This window comes from Eurosta solidaginis, chromosome 1 (genome assembly GCF_040869045.1).
Source record: "Eurosta solidaginis isolate ZX-2024a chromosome 1, ASM4086904v1, whole genome shotgun sequence".
Taxonomy (NCBI): Eukaryota; Metazoa; Arthropoda; class Insecta; order Diptera; family Tephritidae; genus Eurosta; species Eurosta solidaginis.
Window position 1 is genome coordinate 389,014,322 of NC_090319.1, and position 24,550 is coordinate 389,038,871.

General features: G+C 32.0%; 1 protein-coding gene across 4 annotated transcripts in view; it reads left to right on the top strand.

The window, feature by feature from the left end:
• The window catches only part of Eip93F (Ecdysone-induced protein 93F), a 205,486-nt gene extending 185,637 nt beyond the window's left edge, over nucleotides 1–19,849 (top strand). For all 4 annotated transcript variants that reach the window (XM_067763462.1, XM_067763464.1, XM_067763465.1 and 1 more), the window contains one exon: nucleotides 647–19,849. In XM_067763462.1, the coding sequence (XP_067619563.1) occupies nucleotides 647–3,590 (2,944 nt within the window). In that variant the 3' untranslated portion in view covers nucleotides 3,591–19,849. The remainder of the gene's footprint in view (nucleotides 1–646) is intronic.
• The last annotated feature ends 4,701 nt before the right edge of the window (nucleotides 19,850–24,550 follow it).

A 24,550-nucleotide genomic window follows, 5' to 3' on the forward strand; every position in this document is an offset into this window, starting at 1 on the left:
TTTTTATTTATATTTTCAAGAAATTTTAATTTTGGTCATTGCTTTCCGAATTTATTGCATCACTTTGATAAGCAACTTGATAATAAAAGTTCAGTGTGCCAGTTCTCTGCAATTTTTATATAATATGTATGTATTTTTTGTGGGTTTGGATTGATTTCTGTATAGTAATACCAAAATATTGTACTTGGCTTGGTGTAATATGAAGCTTTTTCCCACACAACGGTTAGTTTTAGTTTACTTTATTAGGCGGCCGTCGTGGTGTGGTGGTAGTGTACTCCGCTTACCACTCCGAAGATCCTAGGTGCAATTCCCGCGCAAAGCAACATCAAAAGTTTACAAATAAGTTTTTTCAATTATAAAACGGGTTTTCTAAGCTGAGTGACCCCTCGGTAGTGATTAGACAAACACTCCGAGTGTATTTCTGCCATGGAAAGATTCTCAGTGAAAACTCATCCACGTTGCAGATGCCGTTTGGAGTAGGTTCCGTCCCGCCAATTTGTAGGAAAAATAAGCAAATTAGGAGAGAAGCTGGTCCCAAATCTCTTCGGAGGCATAGTGCCATACATTTATTATTATTATTTTTTTTTTTTTATCTTAGAAAATTTGCGTTTGTTTCTGCTTAAGTAACTTTTCCACTTACTTTCAGATCGAAAACATCCCGTATCACGTCAACACCTTCTGCACGGCATCAGTATACCAACGACGCCATAAGCAATGCCGTCGAGGATATTCTAAGCGGTAAATACAGTGCATGCAGCAAATCGGCCGATCAATATTCCGGCAGTGCAACATCCAGCAGCACACGCAACCGAACTAATTTCCCTGCAATGTTTGGAAAATCTGGTAATGCTCATATAGCAAACGCACTTTTACGTGGCTTGGAAATGGACAAAGAAGTATCAGCAGATGAATGTGCTACAGCAGATGGGAGTACGGGTGTAATGGGTGGTCGTGGTAGCAACGCTTCAACGCCGCAACCGGAACCCGCGAATAATTCTATACTTGAGGAACTTGCAAACCGTCTACGCGCTACGCAATCACTGCTTAAGCCAGGCATAAATAATGGTAATAGCGATGTGGCTTCCCGAGATGGTAACAATGAAGGTTCGTCGCCCAGACCCAATACGTTATTTGTAGATGCACAAAAGCGCGATATAAATTCATCGAGTAATGCCACTCCGCAACCCCAGCAATCACCGCAAGCGGGAATTGATACGACGTTTGCAATATTGCAGGCATTTTTATTTACACTCACCAGTTTTGGCGCTTTACAGCAACGCGCAGATCAACCTATCACCCTGCGTGATTTAGTGGCAAATCTGAAGGACATGCTAGATGCACATACAACAGGTACGGGTGATTTAAACGTGGAGGGTCTTATCAATAATGGTAAGCCTAATACATTGGATCAGCCATTGTTACCGCTTAAGCTGCAACAACAGCATTCCAAATCCGATACTCCAGAGACGACTAGTTCTATTGAGACCCAAGAGCAAATTGGCGATGAGCTTGCAGCGTCGATTCTAAAAATTCCGTCCTATAAGCCTGCTGCTGGAACACCCACGCCAATATCGGGTTCAACACGAGCCTCATGTTCGCCATCTTCGTTGCGTCTTAACTCAAATGCCAACTTAATGCCAAATCCTAATGGCGATAGTCCACACTCGGCGCCCTCACCACACATTTCCAGCTCTATTTTTGCAAGCAACAATGGAACCTCAACAACTGCTGGTCGTCAGGGTAGCGATATATCAGTAATTTCCCCACCATTATTGCAACATCGTCAATCACCGCCGTCGTTCAGCTTTCGTGATGTAATCGCACGAGGCATCCACCGCACTATGAATGAGCAGTCACACCAAGAGGCGCATGCAGCAGCAGCTGCCGTTGCCGCAGCTTCGCCAATGCTTGGTCTATGCTTAGAAATGGACCGATCAAGCAACAATAACAGTGAAGGCAGTAGTGCAGATCACAAAAAGTCAACTATTTCAGTGGTAAAGAATATAGGTGGTACTGATACAACACGCTTTAGAGCCGTACCCAATGTATTTGATGGCGCTGGAGTGGCAAACACACCCAGTAGCGCAGCGAGTGCACAAAACTCACACGGCTATCATCAAGCGCATTTGCATAGTATGCATCATCATCATCCGCATCACCTCAGCCGCCAAGAGGCAGCAGCTCTTGCTGCCGGCAAAGGAACACGCCCAAAGCGTGGGAAATACCGCAACTACGACCGTGACAGCTTGATCGAAGCTGTACGCGCTGTACAGCGTGGTGAAATGTCGGTACATAGAGCAGGCAGCTACTTTGGTGTGCCACACTCCACGCTTGAGTACAAAGTGAAAGAGCGACATCTTATGCGACCACGCAAACGTGAACCCAAACCACAACCTGGCCTGGATGGCAGCAGCAGCACAACTTCAAGTAAAGCCAATTCCAACATTCCTGGTCATCATAACAATCTTGGAAAAATGAAGTTGGGTAATACTGGCAGTACAAGCGCTAGTTCCAAACTCAATGATTCTCTTAAGAGCAACAGCAGTACGGCGGCAGCTGCAGCAGTGGCAGCAGCATTCCCTTCCACGGCACCAAACGGCATGAAACTACCCATATTTGACCCTATGCAATATCCAGCGCATCTTTTTTGGAATCATTCACCATCTGCCTTCACTCAAATGCACATGGAATTCAACCGTAATGCAGTGGTGGCGCAAAGTGCTAGCACCTCACAACGCTATGCTGAAGATATGCTACATGGTGGTGCATCGGCGGGCACGCCCTCAAACGCCAACAGCCCCAGTCCGATTGCCAGTCCACTTTCAGCTGTAGCTGGTCATGCGATTAACATGAAGAGTGCGCGCGAAATTGCCGAAAATTTATATGAAAGCGGTGGTACTAATGGTTCCTCAATATTGGACGGCATCATACGAAAAACGCTTGATCGCAAAAGTGCTGACGTAGGACCGCCACAAAATGTTGGTGGCACAGGCGGCGCGCTACTCGATCAATTGTTGGTGAAAAAAAGTTCATTGCCACCTTATGTCTGCAATAACGACAGCGATCACATTTCATCTGCGATCATGAATTTAGGAAATAAGCGCGCGGGCAGTCCACTTCCCTACACAGAAATTAAACGAGAGCGTGGCAGCCCGCCGCACAGCAGTGCCGATGATGATGATGATGACGACGCTTCACGCAGTGGCAACGAAGAGGTCAACTACGAACATAACAACAATAACCACAGCAAAAGTAATATGCTTGGCAATAACGAATTAGAGCATCATCATCAACAGCTTCTAAGAACGGATCAGCGCAGTCGGAGCCGAAGTCGTTTAACATCACATGATTCCGCAGAAACCGACACGAACAGCATATCCAACGAGCCTATGCCAAATCACAATAACACCAATAAGCTAGGTTGCGATGTAAATGGCAGTGGAAATAGCGGGGCAGGTGTTATGGTACCTAAAGCAGAGCCATCGGTGAATTTGGGACGCGCAGCACCACCCATTTTAGGCGGCACCTCAATACTTCAGGAAAAATTAGCGCAAATAAAGGCGGAACAAGAAAATGAAAACAACTTATAGAGGCGTACAACTTGGCGAAATGGCGTGCTGGATTACGATTACTAAGTATTTACAGCTATGTTATGCCATATTCAAATAAACTGGGTACATTCGCAAAGGAGTCGCGTTAGTTCTTTTTTCAAATATGAACGAAAGGCGCATAAAGCGCAGGCGCACCACCACCGGATCCTACAGGCGTACACCTATAAATGAAAGTATATGCGGTATGGGCGAAATTAAAGGATTCAAGATAACAAATTTAACCTGCGGGCAAGGGACGTTGTTAAAAAGCTGTTGCAGAAACAATTGTGGCACTTTATGCTATTTACAAATAGTGTTATGCCAATCTTTAATCGGTTAAAAAAAAATTTAAGTGAGAATTAAGCTTTTAGGTTACTTCAAGCAAGAATACATTCAATTAGTGTATACAAGTATATAATGGTGATATATATATATATATACATAGTACATATATGTATGTATACATGCATGTTTGAAGAAGAAATGAGTGTGAGCAAATCAATCGTACAATGTAAAGCTGCACGGCAATTAGGCAAACCTTAATCAAAGGGAAAAATCAGAACAAAAATGTTACACACACACAAAATTGTAATATATGTTTGTATATGCGTGTGTGCATTTAGCCTGAAAGCGTGTATTTGTATATAATAATAAGATAATTTTAGTATATAAAATAAATAATAAAAATTCGACCACAACAAAAAAAAAATTGTTGATGTCTTAACCATCAACAGATTTATAACAACTACGACAAAATGAAAGAAAGCAACATTGGAAGGATATAGTTCAATAAGTATGTGAAGACGCGATAATACACACATACATATGTACATAGGTACATAGGTACATAAATATAGTAAAAATTAAAACTAAAAGGCAACAATAAAAAACTAAATAATTATATAATAAAACCAAAAAAATTAAAAAATTTAAAAAAGTCCAATTAAGATGGAATAACAAAATACATGAGTTTTAGATAACATGCAACAAATTTTGTAGCTGAAGAAAAATTTCTGTTTCGTTTTCTGACAATCGACAAAATAGGCTCTCCGTGTACAAAAAATATTACAAGCAAATAAATTTAACAAACAAATAATAATAAAAACAAAATAATAAGAGAACCCACAAAAAAAAAACCATAAATGTTAAAACAGAAGAAGCACAAACTACAAATGCAAAAAAAAAATTTATAAAAACAAGAAACGTTAAAACCAATTACTAAAACTATTAACAAAACAGAACCGTACACAAAACTTTAACGAAAAATTTGCAAAGTCAAAATTTTTTAGTTATACATATGAATATATTTGATTTTTCATATCATGAGATTTCTATTTAAAAAAACACAAAATAAGATTTCGAAAATTAAAATAAAAAAATCGCATTATCACAAAACAATAGCAATGCTTGACTTCTCCCGCTACCAATCTACAATAAAAAATGCATATACAATAATACCAGCCACGGCAGTAAGAATGTAAAACAAATTAAATAATCCAACAAATACCAAGACCAACAAACAAATAAAACATCATACAGTTACATATGCAGCAATATAACTCAATAGTAGCAACAATACAACAACAACAATAGCAATAACAGATGGAACATCAACTAGCACTACATACAACAACATACAAATAAAAAGCAATAAACAAAAAAGTAATGATTTTCCAATAAGTATTGCATGGAAAACATAGACTAAATTAACTAAAACATATAATTCAAGAATAAATTCTTTCATTGTATTTGACTTGGCTAATATAGACTAGAAATCAATAGATTGTTGAACTGCAACCGGAAATGCATTTTACTTTTGAATTGCATGATTTTGCTAATGAATTCTTTTAAAAACTCCCTTAAACCAAAAAAAAACGGAAAATTTAAATGAAAAATAAATTCTCGTAAGCTTTTATCAACTATTCTTAAAAAATGAATACAAATTGGGAACATCATTACTTTGCAATAGTTACATAAATACAACGAAACAATAATCGTTCGCAATAACAAGATAGCCCGGTACCGATCAGAATCGCAATTACAACAACAGAAACCCTACAACAATAGACAACGCAACTAAAAGAAATCGCCAAACCATAATTGAAAGAATAATTAAAACTTATTATAATTTGTGAATAGTTTTTCTTTGACGCTGCATGAAAGTGCGCTTTTAAGTATACTTTGATGCCAAATCTACAAAGAGGTGTTATTTTATACAGTGACAGTGAATGGAACTTTGTGCACAATGCCAACTGTACTTTTTTTATATATTATAAAAATATTAAGCATAATGACATTGGTTTATCTTTCAAATTAATAGTAGTTTAAGAGCCGGTGTAATGTTTTACCATCATGTAATATATATTTTGCCAGAGCAACGCAGAAGGCGTAGTGAGATGTGACCAAGAAAAGGCTAGCTTTTGGAGGCAGAATAACGTCAGTTGGTCCTCGCTGGTTATTATTTACCACTGAAATTTATCAAGTAACACCACTAATTGAATTTTAAATAATTTTGAATTTGTGGTCCAAAATTTGGGTTATAATACCGCACAGAGCGCTTCGGATATTACTATTATTATTAAAAATTATTAACTGAATTTTCGAGTTGCCGTTTTTTGATAGTCAATAAATGCTACTGCAAAATATATCCCATAGGTGTATGATGACCAAATATTATCACCGGCTTTCTTACTATAAAAAATATCAGAACACAAAAGTTAAAGTAATTGGAACATTTCAGAACTCCTCAAAACGGAAATCAATAATCAAAGCTGCCTTCACATTTACAAAACAAAAAGAAACAAATATTTCAGAGAGAATATTAAAAATTAAAAGTGCTTAGATAAAAATTTATAAATAGTAAGAAAAATAATATAAAAATCAACCCAAAAATAATGAATCTAAAATTAATAAATAATTATTTGACGTATATGCAAATATTTAAGTATATAAAAAGATCATTTTCACAACCTCTACATACACGTGAGTTAATTTAGTTTTTTTTTTTTTTTGTCAAGCCAAAATAGTTTCTAATGCGGCCGTAGTAAAGAGAAATTATTCGGTGTCACATTTGATAATAAAAAACTGTTCGGCCAGCACGTACATATATATTTACTAATGATGCACATACATAAATGGTAACTTTAAACTGTCGAAAAATAATGTGGCTAGAAATTATTTTAAAACAAAGAAGGCAAAATTAAATGTTTGGTGTTTGTATAAAATTAATAAAAATAAAATATGTATAAAAATATCATGCGAAAATGTTAACAAAAAAAATTAAATCCTTCTTATTGGCTAAAGTTCTAATTTATATGCCATACTTGGATCCTAAGCTGTATGATATGTATGTGTCTTCGTGTGGAGTATACCTCAAAAATTAACAAAACATCACAATTTAAAAAAAAATGGCAAAAACAATTTCTTTCAGTGTGTGTTAAGGTTTTAGTCTAAGGAAAAGCTTGACTTGGTTGTTTCTTGTAAAAAGTTGATTTTTTTAACAGCAAATTAATGTATGCATTTCGATGTGCTGAATACGAATTTGAGGGTCGTTTAGCTCCAACATGCCCAAAATATTTTGTAAATTGCTAAATATTGATAATAATTCTTCGAACTTGCTCAAAGCATTGGGGTGTATGAGAGGAGAACGAAAATCGACACTGATGATGGCACAACGCCGAAACCGGTTTGTCTCGAAACCAAATTTGACAAGGGATGACGGAAAATCGTTCCAATATACATCATGTATGAGAATGTTTACTACATATGTATATGAAACTTTGTACTTGTATGTAAATACTACTTATAAGAAACTTTTCAAGTGTGAAAGGGACCCTACATTCGGATCCTGCAGATATGACTGGTAAGACATAAAACATTTTTGTTTTTGACGGCAAGCTTGCAGCTCGGCCAGCTCAGTCGGTAAAAATCTGAAAATCAGAGTCATGGGTTCGTACCATATGTTGGGTGCCTTTATTGCAGGGTTGACTGTTTGTGTAGTGAACGCTCTTCATATCCGGACTCAGCGCATAGAAAACGTATGGGTTAGATTTCTGGTTAATTTTAAAGACCGCTTTTCTAATTTTTGTATGCCAATGTTATGAATTGTATATTTTTACGTTAAAATAATGACAATATTTTTGAAAAACTTAAAAAAAGCATTCAATTTCTGCAGTTTAAGTCAACTTCAGAATTTAAACCGAATTAATCAATGCTTTATCTCAATTTGTTTACAGTTTTGTTTTTTATTTTCACCCAAAGCTGGACAACATTTCAAAATTATTAATTATTTTTATAGCAAAAAATAAGACTTGGTGTTAATGATGTATTTAAAAACAAAGAAAAAACTTAAATGTACCTTAAAAAAAACAATTTGTGTGCTATATAAAATTGCGAGCGTAATGGAACAGTGGAGCACAGATAATTTTTTTATATACATACATACATACATACATACACGAATAGGGTGTACATATCTGAGAAAACCCAAAAAAGTGTATTTTTTCGAAATCATGCATACATATGTTTATACAAATACATATACAATTAACTAAACATAAGGACAAATATATGAAATATCAAGAATAAATTAAAACAAATTTAACCCCTTTAGATGTGAATGTATTTAGATAATTATATAAAGAATAATTAAGATAAAAATTTATGAAAATCAAAAAAGCCTTTGGCATTTTGTCTGAAAGTCCAATACACATATTCATTCAAACATCCAAAATAATGAACAAGCACACACACACAAACATATATAAAGGAACGTATTTAACATTTTTGGCATATTTGAATGTTCTGGTGTACTATAAATTACACATGTATGTATGTATGTCTATTTAATATAAATTATGTGAAACTTAGCTTACCATTATTTCCCTAAAATTATTATAAAATTAACTTAATAACATATACATATATACATACATATAATTGCATACACTCATATGTATGTATATGTATAACATACTCGACAAACATATGAACAATAAGGGCGACAACTGACAAACAACTGAATAACATGAATTGGACGTGAACAATGAGAACTTGAAAAATAGAAGACGGACGAAAGGTGATAGCGCTCATGGCGGAGTTGGCAAGGAAGATACCAAAAACTGTTTTAATACTATAAATCACTCAAATACAGCGGCAGACATATTCCACACACAGCTTGTGGTATTACTAAAATAAGGTACACAGCAATGACTAATTGAAACCCATTAAGAAATGTATATATTTTGAAATATTTTGATTAAAATACATCTCTGGAGCCCGTTCGAAAATGCTCAATTTCAGAATTCGTTTAAAGATAAGCCTCTCTCAAATTGTTTGAATAACGGTCTTTCTCTGAATTTCATAAGCAGAATATTTTAGCTAAAAATGTATTGATTTAATGCTGGGATTTCATTTTTGAAATAAGTTCTTCGAACGAATTCTGAAATAGGGCGTGAAGCAATAAAGTTCTGAGATAAGACACTTACCTAGAAAGAGTGTTTATGAAACGCTCAGTATTCAGTATTGAGTTACTTAGATACGTCATTGTCTAACCACAATTTTGTTACTATTTTTAAGTGAAATTTGTGCGCCGCTGTATGTGCTAAAGTTTTTGGCCTCTGAAGCGAGGTGCACACTGATCGATATCCAAACGGAAATATTTATGTAATTATTGAGAATGTAAATTTATTCTTATTATATTTAAAATTTACAAAATAAATGTGCATACCAGCACCGACATATTTATTAAATGTATATGTATAGAAATAAATGATAAATGCATACATATTATGTACATCAATACATTAGGTACTATCTGTGATTTATAATCCAAAATTTTGATGCGGAAAGTATAGATAATTTAAGCATATTTGGAAAAGGAATTGTAATGAATGGCGAAGATATTGTTGAACAATTAGTAGAGTGGCAATGGAAATCTGATTGAAATAAAAAACAAGATCAAAAATAAATAACAAAAAAGCGTTAAAGTCTAAACAAATAAAAGAGGGGAACAGCTAAAGCTTTATGCGAGCAAACACGCTGCGAAAAGTTTATAAGTAGATATGTAGACACGCAGCATGGAAAAATCAGAGGAAAGTCCCACAAGAATTCATCAAAACATTGCAACCATGAAACATTTTTGAAAGAAGTAATAACTGTATTAGTAAATGAAACTTAAAACCTTTGTCTATCACAGTACTTTTTAAACTAAAAGATACCGCGAATGCATAAGTCTAACAGAAATAACTTTTGGAAGAAAAAGATAAACGGAAAACAACTTTATTGTAATAAAGAAAGATAAATAGAAGCCAAACTAAAATATATACACATTCGGATAATAAAACCAAGCATTTTCCACTCTCTAAGCAGGCAAAAAGAATCTAGGTAAAAGTAATTAGTAAAGATATTTTCATAACTGTTGTTTGAATGCTAGTTAAAAAAATAAGGTTTTTCTGGACAAATGCATATTTTACTTCTTTAGGTAGGCTTTCGGTGGATATGATTGAGGCAAAATCTATAGTTTTTTCTTTGCCTTTCGATGCTTTTTCTCCTATCTTCATCATGGAATTTGATATATTAGTTGATTTTTTTTAAACCCAAATAAAATTTGGGATTTTTTGAGAGTGCAACATTGCAGAGATACCTACTGTGCCATCATTGTAGTCAAAGAGCTCTCCGAATCTCCAACTCCGGTTTGTAAAGCTGATAGTTGAAGAACACTTCGATGTACCATATACCACAAGCTGTTCGAAATGGAATGGTATGAGGTTTAGTCAAATCCCGAGACAGTGAAAGTGATTTTAATGAAAAACGTTGAGGTGAACAGTGAACAGTTGAAAGCATTGATTGGGAATTGAACTAAAACCTTTGCAATATAACGTTCTCAAATAAGGTCGATGTATTTGTCAAGCAAAACTTTTTGATATACATACAGCATGTTAACATCAACACAGTAAAAAATTTTAGTCACAAACAAAATCAAAATCAAAAAAATATAGAAAATAACCAAATTTAAAGTGCAATTACTTGGAAAATAATGGTGTTAGTAAGAGAAAAAGCAAAACACAAAAAGAAACAAGAAAACATTTAAAAAACTTAAAACTAAATTTATGTAAAATAACTGCTTATAGGGAATACTGAAAATTTATAACTAAAAGTTTGATTGAAAGAAAGGAAAATAATAATTAAAAAATAATAATAAAAATTAAAAAGTTTAACCAAACAAAATCCAAAACAATAAAAAATGCATTCAATATAAATAACTAGACACATCTAAAAAAAATATTTTTTAATATTTAATTTGCAAACGGACTTTTCATTCTTCAGTAAAAAAATTATCTATGTATCTGTTATTGCAAAACATCTACCGGACATACAAATATTCAGCTGAAACATACTTCAATTGCTGAGAACTATTTTAGAGAGTCAACTATAAACAGAAAAATCTTGTAAATAACTATTAAATGACAGTGTGGTAAAAAAATCGAAGCTAGAACATCAAGTATAAAGAAGATTTTAAACTGTCAATTACTCTTGAATGTTATTGTGGGATAACGGTATTAAAGAGGAGAGTTACACATGCAGCAACAAATGTTTAATAAATTCAATGTAAGGATTTCCCTCTTCCCCTCTCTTCTCACCGCTTAACCAATTACCGAGCATAATTAATTTCAATATGTAATTGACAAGCGCAGAAATGAAGTTATAGGTATGAAATCTCAGCGCAGAAAACATCGCTGATATTTTAGTACGACTTAACCAACAGACCACAACAAACAGCTCTTTACCAGACTAGAACACGAAAGGTTTGATATACAACTTAAAATAACAAGTTTCTTGTCACCAAGCGAAGTAAGAGAAGTTCCAATGTCTGATAAAAGTAAAATTGGTATTGGTTTAGGGTTGGCATATGTAAACTTCGCTGGAAAGCAGATGTGCAAGCTTTCTTCAGCTTAAGTTGTTATCCTAGAATGTACTTAGCCAAATCATATGAAAGCGGCATGAAGAGTACTAAGTGTCGGAAAGCATGCATTTGCTATTTAAAAGGAGAGCACCTTTTTGCGCGCAGAGTATAAAAAAAAATGTATGTTAAACCCCTCAGGTATGTGTTTTATTTTCGGAGAGAAAAAAGATTGATTACCATATTTTTAAAAAACTATTTTAAAATGAGAAATAGGATGTTAGAAACATAATGCGAAATAGAAAAAAAATTAAGATAGTTTAAATAATATTGACAAAAACTGTTAGCGGGGAGTAAACGTGGTACAGCAAAGAGATGAAAATAATATGTGGGCGCGCCTGGAAATTAATTTATTTCGTAGCAGACATTTACTATTTCGTATTTCTCTATTGTGTATTCCACGTGCTTTGCAAGTTATTTTTTTTTTTACTAAACTTAATATAAAATTACAATAATTTTAACGTTAATAATTGTATTAGTATATCTTTAAATAACTGCTAGTTTTTAATGTAAATATATATTTTAAAGTGTTTAAAGAAGATTTTGTATTTTGGGTGTTGAAGCCTAAACATATGGGCATACGTAGTATGTATGTAATTAAAAAAGTGGGAAATAAATTTAGTATATATGGTTTTGTGTTCATTTATAAGCTTATATGCCTACACGTTCTGGCACGTTGAGACAACATAATTTAATCTGCTGTTTAACTGTTAATTCATTATTTTTTTTTTTACAGTGTAGAGAGGATTAGAAGATGGTCCAGGCATAGATGGCAAATGGGCTGCTTATATGTATGTATATATAGAAAAAAATTGAATTTATAGTGCAATTGTTTTTTAAAAAACTTATAAAACTAGTGAAATCCTTAATTATACATATACAGAATATTTTCTTAATTTCAAATATGTATGAGCATAATGGCAATGTTTATTTTTTTTTTTTTTTGATCGATGCACATGCATTTTTCTAGGCATGTGTGGGTGAATAAAGGTCTTTAAATATTTTATTAATCAAAAAAGAGCGACTTAGTTCATTTTTTAGTGTCTTCTGTATCTGAGATTTTCAGCAATAACATGGAATAATTTAACATTGAATATGTAGTCTAACTTCTTTTACATTTAAATAACCTATGATGCAAATATCATATAATATGACTATCAAAAATAATTTACCCAAACGGGTATGTTTAATGCTAGGAACTGCTTACTTAAACTCGTAAATACCTGTTTAATCTAGTTAACTTGTTCACAATTTTTGATATTTACAAGGCATTTACGAGCTTTAACAAATCGCCCTCACATTCCGTAACAAATCATTTGATTGTAAATTAAACTGTAATATTTAGAAAATGCAATGTTGCAATGACCTCGTGTACCAAATGTAATTACGATCTGATTTGTTTAGTTTTTCTTTTTTGTAAACATTATTTATTAATTTTAATTATTTTAGTAATTATTGCCAACATAAAGTATGGTAAGCCCTTAAAATACGGTTACCGTAGAAAAACATGAAAACATTAAATAATCTAAAAAGTAAACACAATAATTATGACTTATATTTAAATTATGTACGAAAACATATCTGACAGAAAAACATTAAAATGCGGCTGATTATTATGTAATAGCAAATTAATGTTATGTTATGCAGCACATAAGAGCATTTTATACCAAAAATTACCGTTTTATTCCTTTTTTATTATTTAAATAATTTTCTATTTTGGAAAGCATATTACTTCACTTTTATAAACCTTTGCGCAGTTAAAACAATTGCAAACAGTGTTAAAGAATATGTTTAATATTCCAAATTTTAGCTCTATGAAATTAAAACGCATACCAAAATGAGAGTCTAGTAAGAAACTAAGTATCATATGAACAAAAAAAATTTTGTCAGAGAAGGAGCATTGCAACACCATTTGCAAAACTAACCCAATAAATAACGTACAATAAATTTTTCTTAGCTCAATAAATTAATAACAAAGCAACAAAATTTTCCAAAAATAGTGAAAACAAATAGCAAGCATATAAGTAAAAACAAACAATAGCCCAAATATATGTATGTAACAATGCATTCTGTATCGCATATATATGTACATATATCCATCTACAAACTACACAGCATTTATTACACAAACAATACATAAATATTAAAGTTATTCGCAGGATATCCAACCAACTATTGGGTATTTATTGAATAAGGATGCAAAAAAAAACTAAAATAGTAATCTTCCCTCTCCACAAATACACACTTGTAATTTGCAATAGTTTAAATATTGTAAGCATTTAGCAACTGATTGCAAACCAAATTAACAACAACATAATCAGCAGTAAATACAGCCGACAGTCGATTGTGTTTCCTTTTAATAATTACAGTAAATGGTATAAAATAATGCAAAACAATAGTAATAAAAATAAACAATAAATGTTAAAAAATTGGCAATTACCTAATACATGTAAAATTTAAACAGTCACAATAGCCAACTAAAATGAATAGATATAGGAATGATTTAGTGCACAAAAGTACGAAGCAAAACCAGTTTGATAAATTTTTGAGTAAAACAAAATTTAAAAAATGTCACTTCTATGATATTTCTGTCAGAAGCACCGCCAATAGGAATGTTGCTGAATTTACATTTTGACTTAAACAATTCTGTGTGCAGTTTTTCTACGACTAAATGAGGGAGCGAATTTTAGGTTAGGTGTATTATTTTTCTTTTGCTAGATTTTTATTAAGTCAAAGTGGACCTACATAATTTGAAAGCATATGGCATTCTATGTACAGAAAAACTATCGGCATGAGTTGTTTTCTAGGATTTTTATGACTATCTTTTGGCAGAAGCAAGCATTTAAAATTCCGCCTTTCGATAATTGATGCTGCCTCTGTCAAAAATCATCTCCATACTGCTAGCATAGTTCCAAATTCGAAAAATTGTTGTCTACATGGTTTTTGTTTGGTCATCATCCAACTAAGTTTTACATAAAAGTCTACATTTGGAATTATTGCCATCTCCAAAAAGTTCACCCGCTTTTAATAAGTATACAAAGGTGAGGCATCGAAAAATTAAGAATATGGCATTGTTATCTCTGTCGTCTAATTATCTTTTGTTTATAGTGGTTATTTGTGAATAAGGTAACATTATAAAGCGTAGGGCGTAATATACTGCCGTCTATAGAAAAAAGGCAGTAAAGTTCACTTGCTTTACACTTTTGGTGCATACATTTTTGCGACTTCAATAAAAAATGAATCATTAAAACTTCAAATTTACAAACAATACACAATTTAAAATATTATGTAAAATTTCCCAACCAAAGAATTAGTAAATTAATTGTCAAAGGAAAGAAAGAAATATAAAACAAATATATATTACTGTTTTTGTTTTCTGAAATTTGGTTATACATATGTACATATAAATTTTATATTTTCACATTAAAATAACATTATAATTAAATTTTATTGTAAGAAAAATCTATGAAAAACAGGATAAAAAGGCAGTAAATCTCGTTTTACTGCTTTTAGATTTACAAGACAGGAATGAAGTGAGATTCTTATTTCAAGCTCCGTTAAACATTATGTTAAAGAATCACTGGATAATGGCTCACCATAATGTCTTTTAATAGTTCAATATTGATTCATTTCTGTTCTGTATCAAATAAAACTATTTATTTAGTTATAGCAAACTGGAACTTCATATTTATCTTATTTCACTTTTTACTATGAACGACAGTATATACATTTGCCTTATTATCGTGTTCGTTATAGCTTTTAACCGCTTATGTCACTTTTTGCTGAGTTCACACATCCACTTCTCTATTCTAGCATTGACTAAGAGCCCGAAAAAAGAACGCATTGCATCTCGTAAATATGCCAATTTGGCATATCAAATTTATTCAGAGCATTTATTTATACGATTGCAAATATACCGACAGGAGCCCTCAAAAAATTTCAAGCATTTTATTTGCAAACTTTTGTCACCAGCACTTGAAATGTGTTTCCATTTTCACTAATTTTGTTTTACATAAGCTTTCATTATTTGTACACTGTGCACTGATTATTTAATTAATTTAAACTAGAGCTTACGATTTCTTCTCGAACACAAGCGAGATTTTCGAGACCCGATAAATCGAGACTCGTCTTCTCGCGAGATTCTCGTGTTTCGAAGTACTCGTAAATCTCGCGAGCTTCTCGACATAAATTTATTTGCTGTATGGACAGTATTTATACACTTGTTTTTTTACTTGCGAATTATTTTTATTATATTGCTTTCCAATGCCATTTAACTCAAAACATATTTATTATACATATAATTTTGTTCACAATATTTTTGTTTTTTAACGAGACAGCGAGAACACGGCATCTCGCAAGATTCCCTAATCTCGAAATACTCGTAATATTCGCGAGCTTCTCGACTTTCAATTCAGTCGCTGCATTGGCAGTATTCTATACATTTCGGTGTTTTTTAGTTGTGGTTTAGTAAAAATTTTCGCTTGCGCTCCAGAAAAAATCCTAAGCTCTATATAAAACAGCCAATGAATCGATTAAATTGAATGTCGAGAAGCTCGCTAGCCTTACGAGTATTTCGAGATTTGAGAATTTCGAGATTTGAGAATTTCGAGAGAATTGAAAGTCGAGAATCTCGCGAGAAGGCGGGAGTCGCGAAAAATCTCTTCTCGAACAAGTTCGAGACATCGTAAGCTCTAATTTAAACTGCTCGAAGGTATGTACGACTTGAAATTAGCAGAACTGCAAATGACTTGAATAAAAGCTAGCTAACAACTGTAAACTGTAGCTACCGTTAATGTAGCTCGCTTGAATGGATATAAACGCTAATCTTCGAAAATATAGAACATTATCGGACAGATAACGCCATTATAGTCGATATACTTCTTTGAACTATAAGCTCAAAAATGCACATTGACGATTCCCATCAGGTTTTATCTCTTCACACAACTGCTATGCATTTCCGATTCGTTTGCGTTATTTTAATACATGGTCTTTCGACGCATCCTTTACACTGGTCTTGTAGGTTAGGTTTTAAACAAAAATTAAGAAAAACTTAAACTAAGGGCAATCGTATTTTTGTGCAATGCATCATTTTCTTATCAAACACCACTACGCATATTATAATTAGACTTACAAACACAAACAATCCCCAAACAAAACTTACAATAGATACACATTTGCTAATCCTAATTATAACTTTATAACTACAATAGTCAACCAGAATAATTTAATACCACATAAAACATAGTATATATCAAGTCACAGTAAAAGTTCTAAAATATTGACAACAGAAAATCCAACAGCAATAGCCCGAAATATAAAGCAACAATAGCCCAGAACATATATAAATGTGTATGTGAATCATTAAATTCATTATAACAAAAACAAAAAATTTAAATTTAACAATAGTCATTATGACAATTTACTAATAGTACATATTAAAACAAAGCTACAACAATTTGCTAAGAGTTTGGTATAAATGGTACAATATTTAAATAATAATATTATCAAAAATATGTAATGAACTTGTACTTAATATACTTATTACAAAATAGTTTACTGCAGCCTTCGTGTACAAGGCGCTTGAAGTGCGGGAAATGCGTAAGTAAATTTGAGAACATATTTAAAAATGCACGCATATATAGACAATCTCGCCGAAATGTCAACAGTTTTTATATATTTCGCATAAATGGCATATTTCGTTTCCAAAACATCATTTTCTCTACAATATTAATTGACATTTTTTGTTTTTTGACTGGTATACATATACTATTACAAATGTGTATTATTTTTTGTTGTTTGTTACTGCGTAAACGCGCAATTCGATTTCTTATGTTTCGGTAAAAATCATAACCTATACCTATTTATAAAATAAAACAAAAATTATTTTTGCCTATCTACAAGTTGAAAACTTAACTATTAATTATTCGAAATAAAACTAAATATCATATAAAAACTACAATAGTATCTATCAATTTTAGTACATAACAAATACAATAGTTCTGAAACAAATCTCACAATTACAACTACAATAGAAATAGCAATAGCAATAGGTAATAAGGCTCCAACTACAAACAATATATCACAATTCAACAACAACAACAACCATGCAAAAAGTGTTGCAAAATCAATGTTGTCAGCAATGAACAGGCAAAGTTAACTTTCAACACAATTTTGTCCGATATTTAAGTTTTTATCACTTATATGTTGTTTCAACAAATTTTTTCATTTTGGTTACTATTTTCAAACAAAAATTTCAAGTAAACTACGTATATTCATAGGTATTCAAATAAAAAACTACTCTTTACTTATCTCATTTAAAAACGAAGTATGTATATCGACTGAACAAAAAATAAACAAAAAAAACTGATGCAAGTACAATATTTAGAGCTCATTCTGGGTGAAAAAACTGGACATAACAAATTCACATAAAAGGACCAACTTTAAAAATGTACAAAACCAAACTAAATCAAAAAAAAAAATATCTAGGAGACGCTAATGCATAAATAATATTAAATTGAAGCCAACAAACTTGGCGGCCACTTTTTGTATTTTTTGCTTAAGATAGACTACTTTATTAAAAACTTTTACGATTTGCTTTAAGCAAATATTTAGTGGGAAGCTTGTTTTTAACCTTTACGGCAACACCGATACTGCCAGCTGGTAATATTTGGCAAATGTTTCACAGTTGTTAAGCCAGAAGTAACCTCTTGCCTCCTGAGCTTTTAAGGCGTTATTGAATTTCGCGTTGTCTGCCTTTAGTTTGCATAATGGAGTTGATGCTGCACATCGGCTTCCATAGATTTTCACATTTATAATTTCAATTTGTAAAAAGGTCATTCAATTTTTGTTAATCTTTTTGTCTTTAGAAAAATCCAATAACATTTTGGTTTGTCTGAGGCGCAAACATAAAAAGGCCATTTATATAAGCAAATTTAGGACGAAATTTTTATTCATTAAATTTGTTTTGTTAGCAATTATCTAATTTGTATACAAAATATATTTGTACAGAAATTCTAAAACTATCAAACATATTTAAATTGAAGCTTATTTAAAATGTTAAGGCTTTTATGGCAGAAGTTTCGTTAAACTTGTTTTAAACTTATTTTTCTCTAAAGTGTTGCAATAAAAAAAATTTTACAAAAGCAAAATTTTAGCTATAATTAAAATAATAAAATATGAATGCGTTATATTACCATGATAAAAAAAAGCAAAATAAAAAAGTAAGGAGTAATACAAAATCATGAATATATTTACAAAAAGTTCGCTTTGAAAATGATTATTGTAGAAGGATAAATCAGAATCACTTTTAAAATAACATATATATTGTTTATATTGCCTTAGATTTGTATGCGTCTAATTACGTAGTCTATATAGCGCTAAGCGAATGATTGTTTTTATATATACATATATTTACTATTTTTTTTAAAGTGAATTAATATGTAACTTTACTTGACCATATTTAATTTGTTTGTACAACTTTATATCTTTTCCGTTATTTTATATATATATATATATATGTATATCGTATATAATTGCTTACATACATATATATTATACATAAACAAAAATATGTATGCATATGTACGAATATTGATCATTTTTAATTTAATTGTTTGGAAATTCAATTACCGATATACAATAAAATAAACATAAACATAAATACATATAATATTAATGAATAAATATTTTAGTTAAAAGAGAGCAAAAACAATTAAGAAACATTTGTGTTTTTATTTTGTGGGCTATAAATATATGTATTTATATACATATGTAGATGCAAAGGTTATTTGAGATATATATTCTTTTTGGTTCCTTGTTTTATGTTGTATGACGATTGCTTTGAAACAATGCTACATCGATGATATAGGAAAAGAATCATACAAGCTTCAGAATCTTACTTTACATAAAACAATTTTAATACATTCACTCAACAAACTTCAAGCACTTATCCATACAAACAACAATGCATACACAAAATAACTAAAAAAAAAAACATCTGCTACCAATAGCCAATTAAAATTACAATAGCAATTATAACTACAGATATTTAAGCTACTTATATAAAATGCAATAGACCAAAGTGAATATTGGTCGTGTAGAGGTTAAGAGTATGGAGGTAATTGAAGTGATGTCCCAGCAAGAAAATTATGACATAGCGTCAATGAATGTTATTGAAATACATTTCGCACCATTTTACATTAAATCCACTGAAGGGACTTATTTCAATCAAACACCATCTAATAAACCTCAACATTACCATTGTTTGCTCCATTTTCACATTTCAATATTGGCTGATATATAGTAGCTGAAATTAACTAAAGAAAAAACAAGTTTGATTTTCCGATGATTTGAAATGTAACCATACACGTTTTTTTTTCATACATTTGAGTAAATGAAATCGAACGTCTCTATACTGAAACTCTCCCTATATGGAATTAAAATCAAGCACAAAGCTGTTTCGTTCAACTTTTTAATTTAATTTTAGTCTTCTGATAGTTAAGTTTTCTCTACAAATTTCGCATCTGAAATTGAAACCTCGCGCAGGTACGTCTTCAATATGGTGCCGACCTCTCTGACCCCGACGCCCTTTCGTCATACAATTGACAAAATATTCAATTTTTTGCCTATATCGAGTTTTTTTTTTTTTTTTTTTTTTTTTTTTGAGATGTCTAAATTTTCTGTTAATGATGTCGACATTGAGTTTCTCACTCGTGGTTCACTCTCCCTAGATCAGTCACGAGATACGTTAAATTATTTAAAACTATGACTTGAACTATGCTAAGCTCGATGATTTCATCTATTGCAGTTGTTTTCAGTCATTGAATAAAAATTACGTACTAAGGGACGTATTTCACTCGAAATTGAAAAGAAGCTTTGTTTCTTGGTTACGAGATTTCTAAATAGCCAAGTTATTTTTGGTCCTGTTCGAAATAATTAGAGAGAAGTATTGAATGTTTATACTGTGTTGAAGTATGTAATAAAAATCTAGCACTTTAAATTTTTTTCTAGAAACTACTACTTTCTTTTTTTACCTACTACCGTTAAATTGTAATGGTTAAGGCCATGATCACACACACAAAAATATATTTACAAAAATTCATCTACACTGAAAGAAATGGTGCTAGTAAAATCAACAAATCGGTTCTGTTGTTCTTGACTTAACGGAGATTCGGTAAAATTTATCGATTAGTTTAGTCATTTCAACAGAAGAGAAATTGTTGCTCTTAAGTTAACAAAATTCTGTAAAATTGACAGATTGCTAATCAATCTAACTGATTTTTTTGTTAACACAACTGATCTCACTGGTCATTTCAACAGCGATCAACAGTCAATACATGAGCAAATTGCAAAGAGAATTTTACACTCACTGCGCTCTCTACTTTGTACTTATGTATGCTGTGTACTATATGTATGTACATATTTACGTATGTATATGGCGGCCACCGTGGCCGAAGACCCTGGATTCACACCCCGGGCAAAGCAACATAAAAATTTTAAAAATAAGGCTTTTCAATTAGAAGAAATTTGTTTAAGTGGGGTCGCCCCTCGGCACTGTTCGGCAAGCACTCCGAGTGTATTTCTGCCATGAAAAGATCTCAGTGAAAACTCATCTGCCTTGCAAATACCGCAACATATGTACTTTCGTACAAAGCTGTCGCAACAACTGTTTTTGTTCATTTGACTACTAAAACGGTCAATTACGAATCAACGATTTGTGCGCAGTTGATTCAACATCTTGTTGCGATGGATACAAATTTGCAGAAATTTCGGTTGAATTGACCCGTATTTCGGTTAATTTTACCAATCTTTTTCTTTCAGTGTACAAGGCATCATATACCCCATCGCTAGAAGCTAGATTACGAGCTGCCGTTTTGTTTATGCTCTTTGTGACATTTGATTTTTATTTTGAATTTTCCATCGAGAAATGAAACCTGACAGTCATGTGTAAATCTGCGAAAAAGTATCGGCATCTTCAGAATAGATGGAAGCCTAGTTATTGAACCGATTAGGAGTTAATTTATTTATTTGTGGTTATTTTAAACTTTCTGTTGGATTTCCATAAGCTCAAAATAATCAAATAATAATTGGTATATTATCACTAAATGAGAGGGCTTGCTCTCAAAACTTTTGTTTTAAATTGGAAGTAGTTGAACACTCATGGCGATTTCTTTTAAAATAACGTTACCTTATTGATTCTCGTCAGATTCCTCGTTTGTTTGTGTGTTCCTAACACATAATATTTTGCTATGGACCATTACCAACTGAAGTTGAAACTCGCACTGAAAAATCAGGCATAAAAAGAACTACTGCAGTTCAAGTATATTTTGTTTATACCCAGCAAACACAGTCTCTAACGTTCGAGAATAGCCGTTTTTTTTTTTTGCAAGCTTGTGGAAGTAAAACGCGAGGTAGATTAGGGAATAGCATACGAAGCAATATCACAAAGTACGCTAGTTGATTTGGCTAACCGGTTTGAGATGAAACCCTTAGGCAACAGCCGGACAAAGAAAGGCACTATTGTGAACGAGCGAACGATATGTACATACTGTGGCGAATTTTAATATCACTAAGCGATGTCAACTAGATGTTCAATTCTATCTAGGAATACAACTAAGCGATTATCAAATAAAGGCACAACAACAATAAAGCAATCTGCCACTCTTGTGTACGTAAACAAATCAATCATCATTTACACACATACATACAAGGCAACGGAGAGATACTCACAAACGCATGTAATCATCAGCCGAAGTAGTACTGACATATACTCATGTATATGGCTGCAAACTACAAATATATATGTATATGGCTGGTAACCAAGCATGAAGTTCGCGAAATTACTAGACCTAAGGAGAAATGGGTGAACGAGGAAGCCGAGAGTATAAAAGCAGCGCGAGCAGGCATGACTAATCAGTTTTGATTTAAACACGCTATTGGTTGTGAAGTATAAGTGTTATTGCGAAGTACTCTCAAAGTAGTCTAATAAAGACCATTTTGCATTACTGAATATTGGAGTTATTTATTCAACAGTTTTGCGATTCGAACATTAGCAGAGGGTTTCGAATAAGCGGAATTCCACAAAATTCGTTACAATATGAACGAAAATAACAAAATAACAGCATGTAGGCAGGGTGACATACATACACACAAACATACGCATTCCATGTATCTTGTTTCTGTAATTCTCTGGATTAGTGTCGAAAACGTACTGAGCTAGTAGTAGAAATGTCAAAGCAGCTGCATGGTTCCTCCAAGATGAAACTGTCTAGCTATTTGAAGCGTTTTTTTTTTTTCAAGCTTGCAAAAAAGCAACTAATGTTTAAGTAGGCACGTTAGATCTGGTTTACATATAATGATATTATCTTCATTTTCGTACTTAAATCCTAATCGTTAATTAAAGCACTATATTTCCCATGTGAATTGCTCGCGTCGAGAAAGCTATGTTTCTCGGGTCGTCCTCTAGCATTAGAGATTGTTTGAATAACTATAAGTTTTCTTCATTTGATAATTATGACCCATTATCTTTAATCTATATTTCTCCAGTGTTTCTCGAATCGTTCTCTACCATTCGAGATTCGAGAACAGGGGTACTTGTCAAATCTTTCTCTAATCTTTATCTAACTGCAGTGCTCGTTAGGAGGGTATTAACTTATCTTCATATTTCGGATTTTTAGCGTTTTGGTTCCCTTTTATTTAGCTCGATTCGAAATGAAATACAAGTCGAAAGCGGGAAAATTACGTAAATTTTTTTTTTAATCCGAAAGAGTCGTTCGAATGAGTTTCATATTAGAATGAAAGTGCTTGTTTTCTTCCATAACTGTATAACTAACCTACTTATGTTTAATTTGTGTATTAATTCTTCAAAGTTTTGTGTCAGTCACCCACTTTTGAAATGCGATTAAAATAAAAACCTGTGAATAGCCGATATATGAACTGATTGCGCAACATAGATCACTATCAAAAAGTAGATATATTTCTTATGTAAGCAGAACAACTTCAGGGATCCAAATTTAAAATATTTCGATTTATTTAGAATTGAAAATCAAACTTAAATAGTACACAATAAAAATTAAAAACTAAAACTAAAAACAATTGATATCCAAAAGATTTTTTTACAAAAAAAAAACATCACAAAAAAAACAAAGTGTAATGAAGCAACTGAGTAAAAGTGGGAGATATGAACTTGGCAAAAAAAAAAGTGTATTACTGTATTACTATAAAAAATAAAGAAATATATGTGGGCTCAACATTGATCTGTTGTGGTAGCTAAACGAGGCTAGGTTTAAAAGATGCAAGATTTGCAACCTAACAATCTTTAACGAAACGACTTTGTAAATAAAAATAATTTTGGTATAAAAAAATTAAAAACAAGATAATGAAAATCAAAAATAGCAAAACAGAAACAGACTTTTGTGTTTCTTTAGGAAATTTAAGCTTAAATTGTTTAAAAATTTTGTATGTAACTTTTGACAAATGCTAAAAGCACCAATGTAACTAAAATAAAACTAAACAAAAAATTTGCAAATGAATGACGTATACGATACTAAATAACTAGTTTAGGCGCTAAAGGTTTAAGTACATAGTATAAAAAACAGCTTTGGGAAATTCTTGAAAAATATTATCACGGCAAGATACATAAATAGTTTGACCTTTTTTATCTACAAAAAAAATTGATGGGACTCATATTAACCAATCGAAAACATTTCTAATGGGTTTGCCAAAATTAAATTCTTTTGTCCTGTGTGAGTACTTACATGCGTAAAAAAAGTTGTTTCTGAAAATATTTATAGAATTAAAATATTAAATCCTTACTGCAAAAAATTCGATTATTTTTTTTAATTTTTGCAGTAATATAAAGATAAATCTGTGGCAATTTACTTAAATAATTTAACTCGATGAATGCCAAAAAAGAAGTAACTTTAAAATTTTGTCACACATCGATTTACGTTACTTTAATAAATCGACGCAGATACATAAATGCATATTATCAATTTTTTCT